The sequence below is a fragment of the Eretmochelys imbricata genome, chromosome 6 (assembly GCF_965152235.1).
Source record: "Eretmochelys imbricata isolate rEreImb1 chromosome 6, rEreImb1.hap1, whole genome shotgun sequence".
Lineage (NCBI taxonomy): Eukaryota > Metazoa > Chordata > Testudines > Cheloniidae > Eretmochelys > Eretmochelys imbricata.
The window spans coordinates 40,407,595-40,428,108 of record NC_135577.1 but is presented as its reverse complement, the minus strand read 5'-3'; the positions used below and the strand labels follow the sequence as shown (position 1 = coordinate 40,428,108).

The 20,514-nt window shown below is 40.7% G+C and overlaps 1 protein-coding gene across 1 annotated transcript in view; it reads left to right on the top strand.

Annotated features, from left to right (window-relative positions):
* The window catches only part of KIAA1549L (KIAA1549 like), a 203,213-nt gene that overhangs the window by 125,403 nt on the left and 57,296 nt on the right, over positions 1-20,514 (top strand). Inside the window, exons 7-11 of the mRNA XM_077820236.1 lie at positions 1,662-1,721; positions 3,247-3,398; positions 4,982-5,153; positions 7,816-7,979; positions 14,075-14,265. Coding sequence (XP_077676362.1) covers positions 1,662-1,721; positions 3,247-3,398; positions 4,982-5,153; positions 7,816-7,979; positions 14,075-14,265 — 739 coding nt within the window. The remainder of the gene's footprint in view (positions 1-1,661; positions 1,722-3,246; positions 3,399-4,981; positions 5,154-7,815; positions 7,980-14,074; positions 14,266-20,514) is intronic.

Sequence of the window (20,514 nt, the reverse complement as noted above, 5' to 3'; positions counted from 1 at the left end):
TAAAAAGTAATTACTGTGTATAGTCAGATGCTTTGCAAAGTTTAATATTTCAAATCACTTTATTTTGTTTTCTAAAGTTCTACAGTAACTAAAGCTGCTGTATGCCATAGATTAAATCCTTTCCACATTTTCCTTTTTAATGAAAAAGCTGCAGATCTAGATTGTGAATTAATTGCTCGTGAATTCCACATTATAAAGCACTTTTGAGATGTAAAAGTGCAAGTGGGTCAAAATGTAAAACATGAGTTTCTCACAGCCATCTAGTAAATTTCAGCATATATAATACTATGAATGGTGGCATATTAACCTCATACACTGAATGTTTGATGCCATATAGTTTGGCAATGTGAAATAGGGTCAGTTTTGTTTGTTTCATCTATAATTCACACACAAACAGATATATTTGATACATATATTAAATACATTATTTTTATATATTGTTTATTTAGGATAAGCTTCTGCTAGCCTTACATTAAATAGTACCTTACTCCATGAGCAGTCCTACTGAAATCATTGGTTTCAATAGGACTACGTGATGCGTGGGGCTCTATTCAATGTGTATTTGAGTAGGGCTAGTAGAATCAGACTCTGGTTTATTTTATTATTTATTTAGTACCAAATTATGCCCTGGCTTGTAAAGCTGCACAGGGGAATAAGGAGGCACTAAATGTCCCCTTACTCCCTTACACAGGCTCCCCATGTAGGAAGAGCAGCCTATGTAGAGCCTCTGCATTTGTGAGCAGGAGGAAGTAGAGAATGGCAGAGGTGCCAGCCCACCCTAATTTTCCATAATCATATGGACCTGCTGGACTACGTTAACACACTGTAGGTATCTAGAGCATGACAGCAGGTCCACAAAGGGTAGTTAGAGCACAACATGCAGCCTGTGGCTTGGGCAGTGAATCCTGTGCCCCAACCCATTTAAACTTGCCACAGCTTGCCTTTTATCAGCGCCCCAACCCAGGGACAAAATCAGCCAAAAACTCCAAAAAACAAACAAACAAACAAAAAACCATGCAAAATGGTGTCAGAAGTGCTTGCAAAGGAGTGAGTATATGGCCAATATCATGGTCACTCCTGCTCACAGAAGTTGATTTTACTAAATGTTACTTCAGCTTACCGCTGTTATTACTCTACCATGCACAGAAGTGCATCTAAAATGCACCACAAGCGTTCAAGGCAGTACCCCAGGCCACCTTTGTATATTTGGCTTCACACCTTTGGCATTTGCTGCTGCTCCAAGCAGCCTCCCTAATTCGTCCCTAATTTTTTCATAAATGTCCCTAAAAGTCTGAGCAAGGATGGTGTCTCTGGAATGGAAGGTGCCTTGGCTCCATCCCCTCCCAATATGCCAGCTGGCATAGCTGCACCAGGGCATGTATGTTGTGCTAGGAATGGACTTGGCCCAGTGTACTTTTGACCGCTGCCCCACTCCCACAAAGCAAGGGACAAATTGGGAAATAGATGGTGACCCTTGGAGTTCTGTTGTGTCTCCAGGTCTGCTCCTGGACAGCACACTAATGTTTTGCCCCATACGTGGGGCTTGTGGCAAAGCTACACTTTAGCCTTATTTCCTAGTGCTTGGTTAATTTTATATTTTTTGAGATGTATAATGTGTTGGATGTTGGAATATGATGAAATAATTTTTAATTTTTTTTAAGCTTTGGAGTATCCAAACCTTGATGTCTCAGAAACTACTAGAGACTACTGGGTGATTACAGGTACTTTTTTCTATTGTTAGAACTCAGTCCTGCAAGCATACCAGTGAGTGACTTCACATGAAAATGAACAGTAGTCATACTGAACACGTCCCATTGCATATAGCAGGACTACTCACCTATTTATAGCTACTCCCGGGCAGGCACAGTTGTGATTTTTTCCAGCTTCAGTGGTGGCAGTCTCCTGTGTCTAGTACTTGTCTCAGGATTTCTGGTTTTTATGTAGGTCTTGGATTTAAATCTAAAATTCAAAGAGGTTTGACTCAAGCCCAGAAAAAAAATGAATATTGTAGAATGTAACAAAGTTTGTGATGACTCACTTGCTGTCTCTGGATCCAAGAGTTTCTGAATCTGAACTTTATATAACTTTAGTACATCAGCAGAGAATGCTAATGATCTTCACAATACTGTATTTACAGTGTAATCATATTCACTATATCACACTCCTACTGAGAATCTTTTTTACGCTTAGAAGTCATAGGTGGGCCAGTAAAGTTTTTTTGGCATCTTTGATCCAATAGAAAACTAAATTTCACAATATCATTGTGTCAGTACTTGGAATCCTTACTATTAATTCAAAAGTGAAAATAAAATGAAACCTTACATGAAATGGATCAAATTCTATTGTATATCTCCTGTGATTTGGTATCCTTGTTCTGCTTATTTGTGTTATGTTGTGATGTTTTTGAGATGAAGACTTACCCTTATGTAAAAGATTATTGCAATTCATCACGGCCCTGATCCAAAGCCCATTGAAATCAGTGGAAAGACTCCCACTGACCTTAGAGGGCTTTGGATCAGATTCAATGAGCCTGATGCTCCAGTTCTTGCAGACACAAAACTCCTATTGACTTCAGTGGGATACTACAGATATTCTAGTTTTTTAAAATATAACTCCAACTGCAAGGGTAAGCCCTTTAAAGTTTTGAAATGACTTCAAAAATACAGTGAACATGTATGAATTGTGTAAAGTATACTGTATATGCTTTACAATTTATTGGACTTTATTAAATCAAATGTGTATTCACAAATCATTCAATGCCCTAGAACACAGAATGTTTTGTCAAACTGAATCCTGTAGAATTTCTATTTCAGATTTACAGACCCTTGGATGAAAAACTGTCCCCTTACCTGACAAATGCATATAATTGTCCTTTGATAACCTTCTTGAGGCTTGTCTGTTCTTATGTTTTTCATTTAAGGGTTTGCTTTTATTTTGCATTGAAGCTTGGTGTAGATGTAGAGATACTCAAAGACCTATTGGTAAACCGAAAAGCTGAGAACAACTGTTGGAGGATTTTATTCTCTGTGTGTAGAAATGTAGCTGATAAATTATCTGAGAAAAACTGTATAGTGGCTGGAAACAGAAAGTCATGTTATACCCACAATGGAAATTATTTAGAGTGTGTAAATTTGTTATCTAGTTCTTTATCTTCTAAACTAGCTTGTACATCTTTATCACATACGGTTGCAGCCATGTATTATTTAATCCATCCATGCTGATATGAGATTTTCTCCATTGCCACAGTTATACAAGGGGTCGACATTACGTTACTGGGACTTAACAACCAAAGCTTTGCAAGACTAATGGAGCAGCGGCTGGCCCCACTGTTCGTGATGTCCCATCAACAAGGAAGGCGATTTAAACGTGCTACTACAGTGGGCAGCTACACTGTGCAGGTGATCAATAGGATACAAGTTGTATCCAGATACTATTTCTAAAAGGCTTTGGGTGCATAGATACTGCATGGATTGCTATGCAAAATAGTTAATTGGAATGAGTTTGGACATTCTTATTCATGAATACCAAACCAGCGTGAGAGTTGTGCAGGTCACTCAAAGGAGTTTCTGTTTCCAAAGTCAGGCACGTTTTCATGTTTCTTTTCTCTTTGGAAATAGACAGTGGTTGCTCTGCAGTAGGAAATATTTTGCTCTCTGCTTACTATATATGTTTATGTAGCATGCAAAATTTAGTAGAAAGAATCTAGTAGTGAAATTAACTTCAGTAAGAGCTTTGCTATATTCTCAAGAGTGAAGAGAATTTCTATAGGTCTTCTTTCATATGGCTGTCACAATAAGTAAAAGTTGTATCTGATTTCTGCATTGTGATGAGATCCTGTGCAAAGCAATCAGGGATTTTTTTAAAATTAAATTTTATTTATTTTTTAATATGGCCTTGTTCTGTGCAGGGACACAGATCACATTCTGAAATGAGGGTCTGAAACCTGAACATTTTACGATTGATTCAGACAGAATACTGCATTGTGAAATGACCTTTGTCTTTTCTTTGGTGAGCTTTCAATTCCCAGTCAGTGTTTTCCACCAGAGCTTATTTTGTTTCTACACCAGAGTTAGCCGGCTGCCCTACTTTCATGTAATTCAAAATTTTCTGCCTGCAAAATTTCACAAGCTAAGTTGTCAGTTCTCTGCACCTTTCTCCAAACTTCATTTACTGTGAAATATTTTTAAAAAGGACTATTTTCTAGTATTTGCATTGCAAACATCTTCCCCACAATTCTCTGTGTTCTCAATATGAAACAATTAAAAGGGAGGGCATTTTTATTTGATATAATCATGAATCTTAGAAAAATGTTACATGAAAACATTGAGTCCATAACAAAATGCAAAAAAGAAAAATCCCTTTCTTTTTCATGTGATTATAAATAATTAGTACAACTCCACTTACCACAGGAAAAATAAAGAGGTGCACTTTCAAACCTCTACCAATATGACAGAACAAAACCAAAAGAGTCTTTTTGTTTGCTTGTGGGTAGTGGGTGCAAGGATTTGTTACCCACAGAATACCAGCAAAGTGTAATTTTAAATAAAAGCACATTTAAATTTCTCTCAGTTTAATTGCTTTTTCATGGCGCAGAAGCAAGCTGACACCAGGGCTACACTGTAGAGACCCCAAAAAGAGTTGACATTTTGTTTGCTATTTTACTTATATTTTTTCATTGCCTCTGTTTTCTCATCTAGGGATTTCAAATTATAAATATTTTTAAAAGATCCTTATAAAGGTTGTCAGGAAGGACTGCTGTATGCTGGGTAAACAAAGCAATACTATGAAACAATGTAAGGCCCTGAAATTCTGTGAGAAGTTTTGCATTGAGCTTTTACTTGTGTGGCATCCCATTAACTTCAGTGGAGTTCTTGACAGATGCAGAGGTCTGCCTGGAGGTGGCTCTGTGCAGGATCAGGATCTAAGTGATGGTACAATATAAACATAGCGTCTGTCTCTTTCTCTCTCCTTTTATAATAAGATGGTAAAAATGCAGCGTATTCCAGGACCCAAGGAGCCTGCTGAACTGACTTATTATACATTATACAACGGGAAACCTCTGCTGGGAACTGCAGCTGCCAAAATGTTGAGTACTGTTGATTCTCAAAGGATGGCCTTGACGTTAGGTTATGTCATCCAAGTACAAGCTGATCGTAAGAATTCTTTTCTTAAGTTTTCAATCCCCAGTTTTAATCACATTTATTGTCATTTCTCAGAACGAATATTCAAAATGCAACATTCATTACGGGACATGCTCATTAACCACACTCTATAATTTCAAATGAACTTGTTTTAGTAAAATCTTCAGTCAGGTGGCACTTCCTGCGTATGAAAGCGTAGTAATTCCATCTGTTTGGATGAAGGACTGACATTAGAGAAGCTACAAAGAACATTGATAGAAAAAGGAGAAATGGTTTTGACAAATGATTAAACTATTGGCTATAAGCATGAGATGAAGTCAGAAAAATGGCTCAAAAGGTGCAATATCAATTCCAGTGAGTACAGTACATTCTGTGTTTGGTCCTAGATTTGATCACACTGTATTATTGATTTTCAGTCTTTGTTGTTCTTCAGACAACAGAGATTTTTGACCCCTGTTTGCATAAATTACGTTCCCTCAAATTCTAAATTACATTGTTTCTCATAAAAATGCTTCAAAGTGCCTTTCCTGCTAAAATGGATGTAAATTAGAAAAACATACTGTCCTCTTATCCTCTGTACATGCTTTTACGCTCTTGAAATGGATGTTTGAGTGACTATATTGCATTTGCAAGATTTGAGCTGACCTGACCTTGTACTTGCATGGTGTTATAAGGAAGCCTTGCTCATCTGTAGGTGTACGTATTCTGGTTCTGTACAAGGTGAAGTCAAGAGTTTACAGAGCATCATTAAATGAAATTATGAACTTGGATAGCTAAGACTCTCAGATTTGATTATTTGAATGGAGGAGACAAAGCATCCCAGTACCTTGCTAGTAAAATAAAATATTCCCATTGCCTCATTTTGGACATAGTACAAGTATTTCCTTGTAATTACAAGAAAGATATTTTACACATTTTTCGTTCTGATGCATTTTTATTTGTTTTACAGTAGTGCCTGGATGAGTGCCAGTGTGATAGGTGCTGCACTGATACATGGTGAAAGAGAATCCCTGCCCTAAAGAGTTTACAATCTGAGTAGACAAGACAGACCAAGGGACTGAGCCAGAGAGATTAGGGAACTGAGCCAAAGCCCATTGAAGTCAGTGGAAAGACTCCTGTTGATTGGGCATTGAATCAGGTCGCAAGTGACTTACCCAGATCTCTTGAGTCTCAGTCCTTTGTATGAAGCACAAGATCATCCCTTTCTCACTACACTCTTCTGGAAGAACAGCACATTTTCCAGTGCTCATAATATAAACCTCTTCTACAATTGCTTGCTGCTTACAGGGGTAGTTGGTTATTAAAGTGGATGTTAGGTAAATTTTGGACTGAAGCCTTTGTTTAAAACACCCCAAACCAAAAAATAGCCCATAGTAAGATATTAATTTAATGACCTAAGGTCATTAAGTGGTGAACATTGCTTATTAAGAGGGACACTGTTGATTAAAATTCAGAGTCTACACTGCCTCTTTTGAGATCTAGTGAAACATGAAGAAAAGGAGTCCTTGTGGCACCTTAGAGACTAACCAATTTATTTGAGCATGAGCTTTCGTGAGCTACAGCTCACTTCATCAGATGCATACCGTGGAAACTGCAGCAGACTTTATATATACACAGAGAATATGAAACAATACCTCCTCCCACCCCACTGTCCTGCTGGTAATAGCTTATCTAAAGTGAGCATCAGGTTAGGCCATTTCCAGCACAAATCCAGGTTTTCTCACCCTCCACCCCCCCACACAAATTCACTCTCCTGCTGGTGATAGCCCATCCAAAGTGACAACTCTTTACACAATGTGCATGATAATGAAGTTAGGCCATTTCCTGCACAAATCCAGGTTCTCTCACTCCCTCACCCCCTGGATTTGTGCAGGAAATGGCCTAACTTCATTATCTGATGAATCTGATGAAGTGAGCTGTAGCTCACGAAAGCTCATGCTCAAATAAACTGGTTAGTCTCTAAAGTGCCACAAGTACTCCTTTTCTTTAAGTAATACAAGGTGAGATATGCATTAGTGCTGTGATGTACAGCATCAAGCATAGTGGGGTTTGTCCTAGGCACTATGGTAATACATGGAAATAATTCGTATTCCAGTGCAATTATCAATATTTCTGAAAATGATTTTTCCCAGCCCCTGTATTTACCCCCACCCCAAGTGCCACATTTTGTCCTCTTTGCGACACCCATCCCGTGACCGCCAAAAAAGCTATAGCACAACAGCAGCCCTACAAAGGGACCATTCTGCTGATGTCGATGGCAAAATGCTCAATGAACCAGATCCTTAGCTGGTGTGAGTTGTCTTAAGTTCATTGGCTTCAAAGGAGCTATGCAAATTTATAGCAGCTGTGAGTCTGCACCAATGTCTTCTGTAGGAGCAGGACTGGGTACAGTGTGCACATTTTTCACACAGAAACTATCTGAGTCCGAGCTCTGCTGGCGTTTTATTTTAGGAAAACACCGATGGCTTGTTTCATTCAACGTTATTTTACTTATATTGTGAAAGAGCCATTTGAGTGAGATCTCATCCAACTTGAAATAAATGAATAAGTAAATCTTTTGTACTAATTGTTATGTGAAGACCATTTAAGGAAGTGCCCAGCTAGTTCTTCTGTTGCTTTTACATAGCAACTGATCGTGGAGCACTGACTCTCTCTCGCTTGCGATTTTTTGCAGCTGTGGTGAAAAACCCACCAAACAACCTGTGGATCATTGCAGCAGTACTGGCTCCCATTGCTGTGGTTACGGTTATCATCATCATCATCACTGCAGTTCTGTGCAGGAAGAACAAGAATGATTTCAAACCAGACCCCATGATGAGCCTGCCTCAGAGAGCTAAAGTAAGTGTCTGTTCAATCAGGAGATGTCTAGTCTCAGCACATTCGTTAATTTTTCCAGAGTGTTCATTCTTCAAATCCTTTCCTAAACATATTTAAAGGACATTTGAGAGTTTAACTGGTCAGTACACTCAGGCTAGGACTTTCTCAGCTGTTACAGAACCTGTTTGCTTTTTCCTGGAGTGAAATGAAAGATCTATGCCTCAGTTTCTCCTGGCTTTGTGCTTATGCCCCCCCACTTGAGACCTTCGCCAAAGCAATCACCCTTCCACCCTAGAAGGGCTAGAGTCCATAGGACTCTCCTTGGACCCCATAACGACTTCTGTCTAATCATACAGAAGATGGTTATTCCCTCCCACAGGACTAAGCATGCTTCACCCATGGCATTTGTCTCTTCTGTCATTGGGGAGCAAAAGATAAAAATGGAAAATCAAATCTTGATCTGTTTCTAAGGTAGGTTGTCACAGTGTAGCTGGTCCCTGCCAGTAGAACTGAGCCCACCTACCTGTGGAAGAAGAGGTGAGCCCAATCTAGCCAATAAAGGGGACTGGGCTACCCTTAGACTGCCATAGGGCAGAAAATGGGAGATGGAAGATAGAGTGATTGGGAGAGGCTATGCCTAGGGAAGCCAAGCCAAGCCATGGTGGAGTGGAGTGGAGCAGAGTGAACTCCTGTGCAGAGCCCTGGAACCCTCCCATGTTGTAGGGTTCTAGAGCCCAGGCCCTAACCTGAGCTGGGAAGTCTGTGTAACAATGACACAGCCCAAGTCCCACAAGCCCGGGTTGGCTGGCATGGGCCAGACATGGGTGTCTATTTCCTGTGCAGAGAAAGGAGTGACATAAAGTGTTTTCACTTTGTTTACCTGCCTCTGTTAAGAGAATAAACCTTCTTAAAAGAGACTGGGCCTGGCAGTGAGTTTAGAAGTTGGGGAGAAGCCCTGCCCTGTGACAGAGATGTTCTCAATTCTATGCACAGAATTTCTGCTAAGCAGTTCCCTTTAGCACTAATCAGAGTTCAATAGTTAAAGTTCTTTGCTTTGACAGAAGCTGAGAATCTAGTACTAAATTAGAACTGTTCCAGCCAATTAGTAATGCAGAAATGCCAACCATTTCCCTCACCACCACTCTTTTCTTTTACTTGCAAATATAGATTACAGTGAATTAAGGAAATTATACTTCCCCTTTACTTAATGAGCCATGTAAATTATAGGGGCACTGACAGATAAGTCCCCCATTTGAATCTCCCTCTAGAAAATCACATATTCTGTTTTAAAGCACTATATCTCCCCATAGTGAAAAAAGCTGCCAACCTACCCAACATTACTAAAATCTCAGCTTCTAGGCTAGGCAACCCACCAAAGCCAGGACTGGGTGAGGTGTTTTTAGGCTAATGAGCATGTGTGCATATCACTATCCCTTCACTCTCCCTGTTGGCTTCCCTCTTTTCGCAGGTAGGGGACTGAAATCATAAAAACCCTGCTTGCTTTCTGAGCATTTTGATAAGGTCAAAATAGAATGTTTCAACCTTATCAAAGTGCTTCATTTTGATTTTTTTCCAAAGGATATTTTATCTAAATGACACATTCTTGAAAAAATTTTCTGATGGAAAACTCTTTTGTCAGAAACATTTCCATCAGCTCCAGTTGGAAGGTGTAGATTGAACAGATGATAGAGGTAACAATTCTGCACTGGCAGGGAGATGGACTGGATGGTTAAATAGGTCTTTCCCATCTCTGATGTTGATGTTTCTGCTTAAAATGGTCTGAGAAATATATTTTTTGGAAGATAATGAAATAAGAATATCTCAAGAAGAACAATATATTTTCATCTTAACCTACTTAGAGTTTGAGTCTATTAGGCATAACAATAAGTACCAGTGCTATAATTACTACAGAATCATAAATGATTGATGGTAACATGTATAGAATATTTTAAAGTAAACATGTACAATTTCATCCATTACAAAAGTGCTTGAAACCACTTGATTATTGCAAATCTTCCAGGCCAAAATCTGTTCAAAAAATGGAGTTGCAGTAGATATTTCCAGTTTAAGAAACAGTTTTGAAAACTCACTTCTGTATATTTTGTGTTTGAAATCTGTTTATCAGAGTCAGGGTTTCTGGTACGTTTTGGCTGTTCTGCGTTAAAATAAAAGAAATTAAAATTCTGTGAGGAGAACCCTCCTTCGTATTCATCTTATTTTGTTTTTTAGTGGTGCAGTTTTATGTGATCTGATTTCAGAAGCCTTATGTCAAAGAAAACTAGCAGAGTGGAGCTGCCTATTCATTGCTGCAGTCCTATTCCTACTGTTAATGGGGGCACTGCAGTTCTTCAGATAGAGCTGCCTATTACATCATTTCACAGAATCCTTCCTGTGTGAATGGAATTAAATTAGTGAACAAAGGGTGGAAGGGTAATAAAACCTTTAGCATTTAAATATCATTCTATAGGCTAGGTGTCACTGGGTGGTTGACACTTTAAGGGGAGATAGTAATCTGTCCACCTATGACAAGCTAAATTCACCTCTTCAGGAGGCAAGAATGACTCATCTGACTCACTGGTCACATGATCTTTAGTCAGGCCTTATATAAAGGAGAGGGCTGAGGGAGCTCAAGTGAGAGCTGGTAATGCTCAGGTTAGGGTGCTGAGAGGCCCTGGTAGGACAGAAGTCTGGGAAGCTGTAGCTGGTTTGAGGAAGCAGCTGATGGAAGCAAGACTGGTTCTTGCAGGGAGTGAGGGAGACTGAACTGAACCCAGCTGTGGGAAAGAGGCCTGAGGACTCTTGGTTCCCAGAGAGCAAGACCATTGGGATTATAACCGAGCTCCAGGAAGGAGGGCTTGGGGATTCCTGATGCAAGGGGAGAAAACAGTTTGTTTGAACTGTGGAACCAATGGCCAGCTGGCATGGAATATTCATGTGTGTATGGACTGAATAAACTGGATCCCCTTTGTAAGGGGAATGCTTTAAAATAACATGACTGTGTGAGCTATTGAGGAATCCCATGAGAGAGAAAGTGTGGCAGTTTGCCTGCAGAGTGTTGTCTTCCCCCACCCTCCCGCCATGAGGAGACATTTGTCAAACAGACAGCCTGTTACACCGGTATTTGCTGTAAAAGCAGGATTCCTGCTTCAGCATGGTAATATAGGAACCACCCTTATTGTAACTTATTGAAGGATGAATAAATAAATGAAGTTAGAAAAGATTAGCTGCTCATAAACAGTGTAGTTTATAGCAGCCTTCTTTGGAGTTGTGTTAAATCCTGTTGCCAGTCTAGATTGATTTAATAGCTGGCAATGTGTGTGCTGAGCTTCAGGGAAAAGGCACCATTACCATTTGTTTCAGATAAAGTATTGGTTCCAAAATAAAGAGTATAAACTGAGGAATGTGAAACTTTTGGAGCAGTGAGTAAATGAATGGATGGGAATTTTTTTAATAGTCTTTAAATGCTACGTTTGTATATGGGGGATTTTTTGGGCAGATATTAACTTCTTTTTCTGCGTCTCTTCAGTTCTAATTCATAGCATGCCTTTGAAAGCCATAATCTTATTGTATAGTCTGTCACCTTTTTTTCCCCCTCTTTATTTTTTTAAAGGACGAATAAGCTCTTAGATAAATATAGATAACATCCACAGTCTAAGTCCCTCAAGCAAAAATAAATACTGCAGGCCCTGAGAGAGAGCCACCGTTCATTTGTAGAGAGCATACAAGGGGAAAAAAAATCGCCTGACGCAGAGTATACATGGTCATTCTGGTATTTATCAGCTTTTACATCACCATTCCAAATAGAGCTGGCCAGGAATCTTCCAACAATGATTTTCTGACCAAAAGTGTCCTTTTTACAAAATCAAATTTTTCTATGAGAAGACTTCAGTTGTGCTATAAACACTGATTTTTTTTCACTGGGAAAATTGAAATGATGACTTATGCCACATGCATCTGGGGAGCTGCAGCTGGGCTAGGGGGAAGGCATAGAGTCTAGACACTCAGCCTCCAGCAGGAGAAAGTGAAATTTACAAGAGCCGTCAGGTGGGTAGTGGGCAAGCTGAAAAATTTGGTTTCAGTTCTCCCCAAATGGAATCTTTCTGAAAATTCTTTCCTGTGGAAAAATTTTCAAATTTTAAATTATTTTTGTACTGATTCAGTATAAAAATATTCAAAAATGTGAAAATTTTTCACAGGAAGAGATTTCCATTTTCCAGACAGCTCTAATTCCAAAGAAACAAATGTCAGCAGCAACCCATACCATCTGTTCTAGTCTCATCCAGCCAATGTAAGAAATTACTTGAGCAGTTGTGTTCAAATATCATTTCAACAGCCTTACTCAAATCCCACTCATTAAATCTTTCTCAGAAATCTTGCCAGATGATATCTTTTTCCTTGCAGTGCAGAGTAAATCATGATAACAGATCTTAGTCTTGCCAATTTAGTTTGGGATGCTAAAGCCCCCTGCTCATGGGGGCTTTTACAGAGCAGAGTTCCAAGATCAAATGTTGTTGTTTAGTACAGTATGTCAGCTAATGAGAATGTTTTCTCCAGCTCCTCCTTTAACAAAGTTTTGTCATTGGGGGAGAGGGGTAAGTAAAAACTGAAAATGATTAGATATAGCGTTGTTGGAATCAGATCATGGTTACACCACTCTTGAGTTATGTCAAAATATTTGTTTGCTGATTCTTGCCTTTTTTTTTTTTAAGACTGAAGTATACTTTGTAACATATTGATCCATTTTTAGAGGGGGGATGGTAATGTCTGTTAACCAGTCTGGTAACAGGTTTTCTGTTTTAATACCCCTTTTACAGAAATAACTAGGATGCTCTCTGCTCACAATTAACATATATAATGAATACTTTAAACCATTAATTTTACTCATTTTATTAGCGTCTAGGATCGCTTATGGTATTTCTCCCTAGCTGTCCTTCATATGAGTTTCTTGCCCTTTTTTTATTCCCTCTCCCCTTGAAGTTGATCTAATGGCATCTTTTTTGGTACTTTCCCTTCAGAGTATTGGGAAGATATAAAGCTCCCAACGGGGCAGATAGCATTGTCCTTTGCGAGTAATGGTTGTTAATGGGGCCAGCATTTCTGATATGGTGTAAGCTTCACTGCTATAATGTGCTAAGGCTTTGTTGGTCCAAATCAATGCTAGTCCATTTAGTATCTGCTTAGTGCACTTCTGCTGGAGTTGCTTATCAGATGAATATCACTGTCAATGCATCTTTAAAAATCAGCATTAGTGTTAAGTAGGAGACTGAAAATGTGACAAGCCACTTTCAACAGAATGAAAATGATCTTTTCTTAGAGATGGCAAAATTTTCAGACTCAGATACCCACAAAATATGTCTCTGACTATTGTCATGAAGGGACAGAAGTGGAACAAATGTTTATACAAAGCAGAAGATACTGTGGATAACTCACTATTTTGGCCCAACTGTAAAGTTCAAATCTGGATGGCTATTTTTCCAGAGTAACTCAAATGTTCAGTAATGTCAGAAGAGCCTGAAGGAGCCTTTTCAAGCACTAGGCTTATAATTTTCACGTGTTATTTACTGGAATGTTACTGGGCATGTTTTAGGGGTACAGTGAGGGTAAAACTGAATTGCTCTGGGAACAAAAAAAGCACCACCATCATCTCCTCATTCAATGTGCTTTCATATATGTTTATAGCATTGTGTCAACCACATGTATCCAAGAAAAAATGACATCTTTATTTTGGTAACTTAATTCAATCTATAATGGATATGAAACCTCTGTTATCTTTGTCCCTCTTTTCCTCTTTCTTTTTCTACATTCAGTTCTGACTTCTCAATTATCTTACTAAAAACAAGGACAATTTAATATCCATTAATGGTTTAAAACACATTGAATAAAAGTCTGATTAGCATGCTGCTTCACTGCCAATTATCTAAATTACGGTTATGGTTGCAACTTTTAACTGTAACGCATATAATTAAGGGTATGTGCTACAGTTAAAAATTGCAACCATAACCATAATATAGATAATTGGCAGTGATGCAGCATGCTAATAGGTAACAGCAAAAGATATTGTCTGAACATATAATGCATGTTGGAATCCCACAGTTTTGTTTTTTCTTTCTCTGCAGCCAGTACAAGGTTTTGACTATGCCAAACAGCATTTAGGTCAGCAGGGAGCTGAAGATGAGGTTTTACCTGTGACTCAGGAGACTGTAGTACTACCACTGCCAGCTAGAGATGCTCCTGCCTCCCAGGAGAGAGAAATTGCTCAGGATGGGAGCACCACTAAAACTGCCAAGTCCAATGAAACAAGAAAAAGGTATGCACTGAACAAACTTCAGCTGAAGGCAGGAATGGGCTGGATGCTGCTGGCTGTTAATGAAACAACAGTGAGGTTGGCACCCATGCAGTGCCCGCAGCATCTGGTTCCTCAGGAAAAGTGCCTGGCATATGATGATGTTTTTCACCATATGTGTTAGATTGCTAAAGAAAGTAGGATAATATGAAGTGAGGCTTTAGCAGACATTTTCATATGTGTAACTAGTTAAAGAGATGAGTGGAAAATGGACAACATATTAGCTAGTGATGGGTCAGAACCAAAACCCTGGATCTGAAGTTTGGAAAGGCTCAATCTGAACCTGGATCTGAATTTTGCAAATGGACAATAGGACAGATGCTCGGTTCATGTAAATTGGCATAGCTACACTGACAATTTATACCACCTAAGGATCTGCTCCCATATCTTTATTAAAGGCTGAACAGAACCCCAAACAACGCTTAAATAATATTAAAAGTCAGAGTCCAGAGCACATGCAACAACAACACAATGAGTATCCAGTGCTCCAATCCAATGGATTGGGGTGCTTGAAAAACTATGTAAAATTAGATATTTCTCTTATTCCTTCACAGTGAATGAGTGGGGTCACTTAAATTCATTTTACAAGTGAAGAACATGAGAATTTTTGATGTTGAAATTTTCTACTGAAGGGAATAGAGTAAATATAGATCTGTTATTTTAGCGGTGAGAATGAAGGCTAGAGTTAATGTCAGTTTCACTGGAGTTATAAAATCCTTGCTTTTTAGACTGTTTGCTTAAAGGGAGGTTATTTGGTCTGTGCAGAGAAGCTTTGTAGGAAAGAAAATCTCAGTTTATTCATCTTATTTTATACTTGCCAATGCACTCTACCAGATTTGCTTTATCAGAAACACCTAGAAAACTTAGCATGACTTAGAAAACTTAGAAGTTTCTGTCTTTTACATACAGAGAAAAAGGTATGTTAACATGTTCGCTTTGGTAATTGTCTCCTATATAATAGATTATCTAGGAGGAGGCTACTCAGAGATAGTATACATAGGAAACAGAAAAAACTAGTTTAAAAAGCCCTTCTTGGTTCCTAGGATTAGTTTGCTCTTCTCATCTAAAATCCTTCCGGCTTTTAAAGTCAGTGATGTATTAGGTACGCTATGTACAGATCATTATGTTTGTTGAAGAGCACAGGAGTCAAGTTATCCAGTTCAGATGAACTCAGTGGTACTTGTCCTTTTTAAAGTCTCCAATTCTCTGACACAATGCCACACAGGAAATTATCACTGTAACAGCTGTAGGTGCTGGTGCTATGCTCCTAAAAGATAAGTCTCATCAGGAGCTGTTCTTTAAAGATGTTTTTCAAGCCTCTTTGATTCCTGACTCTCACCCTTGTGTAAACACACACACAGAGTTTAACTCTCCCCATTAATAGAAAAAAAATCCATTAATTGCTTTGGGTATATGCAAAATCCTCTTGAAGCAGAGCTCTGTGTAAGCTCAAAGCTTGTCTCTATCAGCAACAGATGTTGGTCCAATCGAAGGTATTCACTCACCCACCCTGTCTCTCCAAAATCCTTTTGTAATAAATCTCTGCGTTCCTAAACCAATTCTGATCAGTAAGCTTTTACTGATTCAGGAATTCACTGGAAGACGGTTCCCACTGTCAGGTGGGTTGAACATATAGTACAGTACTGTTGTGATGCCTTTCTGGACAAATGGAAAGTATCACATTGGTAGATGTGCAGGTGAATGAGTCCCTGATGGTGTGGCTGATGTGGTTAGGTCCTATGATGGTGTCCCTTGCCTATTGACTTGTGAAAATGAAAAATATTACATGACCATCTGAGATACTTGCAATTTCATTCCAGGCCAATTCACAACCTGGAAAGGTCATGTCGTATCAGATTTTCATGAAGTGGCTGTTATCTGATCAGAGCAGACATTTTTTTGTCATAATTGAACTTTGAAAGAAACTTTGAAATTTCAGCTTAATAAACATGAGTTTCTTTTTTAAAAGGGGAACACTTAGAAGCTCTGTGGTGGCAGTGATCCTGCAAGGACAGCTGCCCTTTATTTGTTTCTCTGGATCCTACCCCCTTCCCACTGGCAGCAAGGTTCCTTCAAACCTTCTCCTGTCCTACCTTCCTGTGTGTTTCCTTCCTGTCTTCCCCCTATGAGTCCTCTTTAAAAGCTCCTACTTAGGCTATGTCTACACTAGCAGTTTTGTCAGTAAAACTTTTGTTGTTCAGGGGTGTGAAAAAAACACCCCTCTGACCGACAAAAGTTTCACTGGCAGAAGTGCCGGTGTGCACAGTGCTGTGTCAGTTGGAGACACTCTCCTGCCAACATAGCTAGCGCCGCTCATGGGGGGTGGTTTAATTATGCCAGCAGGAGAGCTCTCTTCCGCTGGCATATTGCGGCTACACAGGAGACCTTACAGCAGCCCAGCTGTGTCACAGTGAGGTCTGTAGTGTAGACATGCTATGTGCTTCTTGGGGAATTTCCACTCTCTAAATCCACCAGCTCGCTGTTGAGGGAAGCTGAAAAGAACAGTTTTTCCTTAGGATGCAGTTACACTTTTGTTCTCCACAGGTAAGGCCTCTGTGGGTCCTGAACAATCAGCCGTTGTCAGTGCTGTATCACTACACTTCGAAATCGTGGTCCAGCCTGGGGGCAGAGACTATAGGGAAGGCAACAAGCCCCCACCTTCAAAATGAAGTTTGCAGCTTCGTAGAGATACAGAGAGTTCATAATTGCACAATTTATGAATTCTGTGTGAGGGCAGATACCCAAATTGTCAGAATGCCCCAGATTTATTCTGCATTCTTGTGCCCTCTGTAGGGAGAATGCTGTCTGAGAATACCCCTTCTCAACACTTCTGACCCCACCCCAGCATAGGTGCTGAAATTAGGGGTACTGGGGGTGCGGCAGCACCCCCTGGCTTGAAGTGGTCTCCATCGTATGCAGGGTTTATAGTTTGGTTCAGTGGCTCTCAGCACCTCCCTGTACAAATTGTTCCAGCACCCTTGCACCCATGTCCATGGTTGCTGCAGTAGCAGCTTCAGCGCATTAAGCAATCCGTACAGTGACAAAGAAGATGGTCATGTAAATGATGTTTCATTGGGAGTGTCAGGAAAAAGTGCACTGGCTTGATAGGGTGGTGTTCAGAGGGAGAAAAGGAGTCTGTTTGTGTTTGTGAATTATGGCTGTCAAAAGCAAGGCTGAAGTGGGTTCCTTATTCCCGGTTCCTTATTCAAAGGCCAGAATTATTTAAAAATGCATTAATGTAAGATTGAAATTTATCAGATTAATGTGATTGAATGTGTTAACAAATTACTAATTACTTAGTTCTTTAATTAAATAATCAAATAAGGAGCTGGGTTTTGACTGCTGTACATGACAAAATAAGTTACCCCCAGTGACACATACCTGTGACTGTCCTACTGTTCTGAAGGAGCTGACATAGCCCAAAGCTTTGTTCTTGCCCAATATGTTGCAACATCTCGCCCCCACCCCACTTCCATGTTGTACATGGAGGCTGAATGAAGAGTTGGGCTGTGATTGGCTGTTTGTGACAAAATATATATTGGGTCATCCCAAGTGACATATGCCTGTGACTGATAATTTATGAAGAGATGAGGATATGCCATTTATTTCTGGTCTTACAAATATATTAGCCAACTCTTATTTTGTGTTTTTTTTAAGTAAACATTCAATATGCATGTAAAAATCATCAAAAATCAGTATTCATCCCCATTTGATTATTTAATAGATAAATTAGTAATTTAATTTTTTATCATATTCAGTCATTAATGTGATGACATTTCTAAAACTAACCTTGCATTGATGTATTTTTAAATGTCATGTGGTACTCAGTCTAAGTATATTATATCTATTCTATAGTGGTTCTTTTATCATGCTCATCACCACAGTATCTGAGCGCTTTCCAGAAGTGCATTAAACAGCGTGACTATACATGTCATATGTCGTTTGTTCTCTCATCCTCTCCCCAGGGATAGAAGCATATGCAGTTGAGTGTCTTGTTTTTGCAGGGTTTAACATTTATATTTAAATAATAAAAACCACAAGTTGCTATGTCAGGGGTAGGCAAACTATGGCCTGTGGGCCGGATCCAGCCCGCCGGCTGTTTTAAGCTGGCCCTCAAGCTCACGCTGGGGAGTGGGGTCAGGGGCTTCCAGCGCTCCAGCCAGGGAGCAGGGTCGGGGGCCGCTCCACACAGTTCCCGGAAGCAGTAGCATGGCCTCCTCCGGCTCCTAGGTGCTCCAATGGCCCCGTCCAGCGCTCCAATGGGAGCTGCAGGGGGGGTGCCTGAGGATGGGGCAGCATGCAGAGCCGCTTGGCTGCACCTCCACGTAGGAGCCGGAGAAGGGATATGCCACTGCTTCCGTGAGCCGCTTGAGGTAAGCGCCGCCCAGAGCCTGCACCCCTGAGCCAACCCCCTGCCCCAGGCCTCATCCTCCTCCCTCCCTCCGAACCCCTCAATCCCAGCCTGGAGCACCCTCCTGTACCCCAGCCCCACCCCAAAGCCCGCACCCCCAGCTGGAGCTTGCACCCCTTCCCACACCCCAATACCCTCCCCAGCCCTGATCCGCCCTCTGAACCCCTCAGTCCCAGCCCAGAGCACCATCCTACACCCCAAATTCCTCATCCCCAGCCCCACCCCAAAGTCTGCACCCCCAGCCAGAGCCCTCAGCCCGGCTACACCCCACTCCCCAGCCTGGAATTCCTGGAATTCATCAGCAACGAATCAGGAAAGCCCAGTCCAGGCAGAAGCTCTTCACAGAAAGTAGTGGTCCAGCAGAAAGAGAAATGGTGAGAGGTATTTCCTGATGAAAGACCTACTGTATTCCTGCAGTTACTTCCGTAGAGATACCAACACAGAGATATGCCATGTTGAAATTCCCACACCCTGAATTCCTAATTTCATTCCCCACCACAGAGCCTGCACCCCCAACCAGAGCCCTCACCCCCTCCAGGACCCCAGTTTTGTGAGCATTCATGGCCCGCCATACAATTTCTATTCCTATCTGTGGCCCGGAGCCAAAAAGTTTGCCCAGCCCTGTGCTATGTGTTAGAAGGCAAGGTGAAAGAAAAGAGCCTTGGAGCACAAGGTGGTGAGGTTTGTGATGGAGGAATTCATTCTACAGTCAGGGACTGGCCCCAAAGAAAGTTCTTTCTGCTGCACAGACAAGCTTTACCCTTATTGCAGATAATGCCATTGTGTCCGGGGAGCAGAGTTGTTAACTACACCCAGTCTTCATTCTGGAGCTTAGAAAATCTTTTAGCTATCCTGAGCCCAGGCCACTGAGATCCTTCCAGGTAGGGACCGAAACCTTGAACTCAATTCAAAATTCTATGGGAAGCCAGGGTAGGGAGTGGAAGACAGGAGCGACGTGTCAGTGGAAGCCTGCATGGCTGAGGAGATGTCCTGCGGTATTCTATACTAGTTGGAGTTTCCTAATTGCTGAAGGCTTCATGCCTAGGTATATCGCATTGATATGGTCCAGACAAGAGGTGACGAAGCACGTATAAATAAGACCATGTCATTTTCCACTAGGATGGGATGGAGTCTTCTAGCCAACCAAAGATGACAGAAAGCATTATTTGCAGCTGCTGCTATATGAGAGCTTAGTGCCAGTGAGGACTCTGTAGAGCACTCCTAGGCTACGACTCTAATTGGCCAATTGCAGATATGTACCATCAACACAGGAGACTGCACGGTGGATGCGAATGCTTTATCTTTATCAACCAAACTTGCAGTGTCAAAGAAAGAAATCAAGTTTGCTTGATAAGACCTGTTTTCCATAAAACCATTTTGACAGGAATTCATTATATTCCTGTCTTTAACTCGTTAGTAACTGAATCCCATATCAGCTCTTCTATTATTTTGCCTGGGATTGATGTCAGGCTAACCGGACTTTGGATAGCTAGGTCATACCACTTCCACATTTTGAATATTGGCACAAGATCAGTACTCTTCCAATCTTCTGGAATTTCCTGAGTTTCAAAAATTTATTAAAAATTAACAGTGGTGGGCCACAGCTCTCCTTTGTCAGTGACTGGTATGTGGGCAGTTGTGCCTAGTGGTTGGGGTAGGCATCAATCGGCCAGAGTCAGAGTCCAGGATCAGAAGCGGAGTCAGAGGCCAGATGCCAGAGCCAAGAGTCAGAGGAGAAGTCAGGAATTGGAGCTGAGAGTCAAAACCAGGTTTCCAGGGGAGTGAGGCAAGGCTGGGTCCAA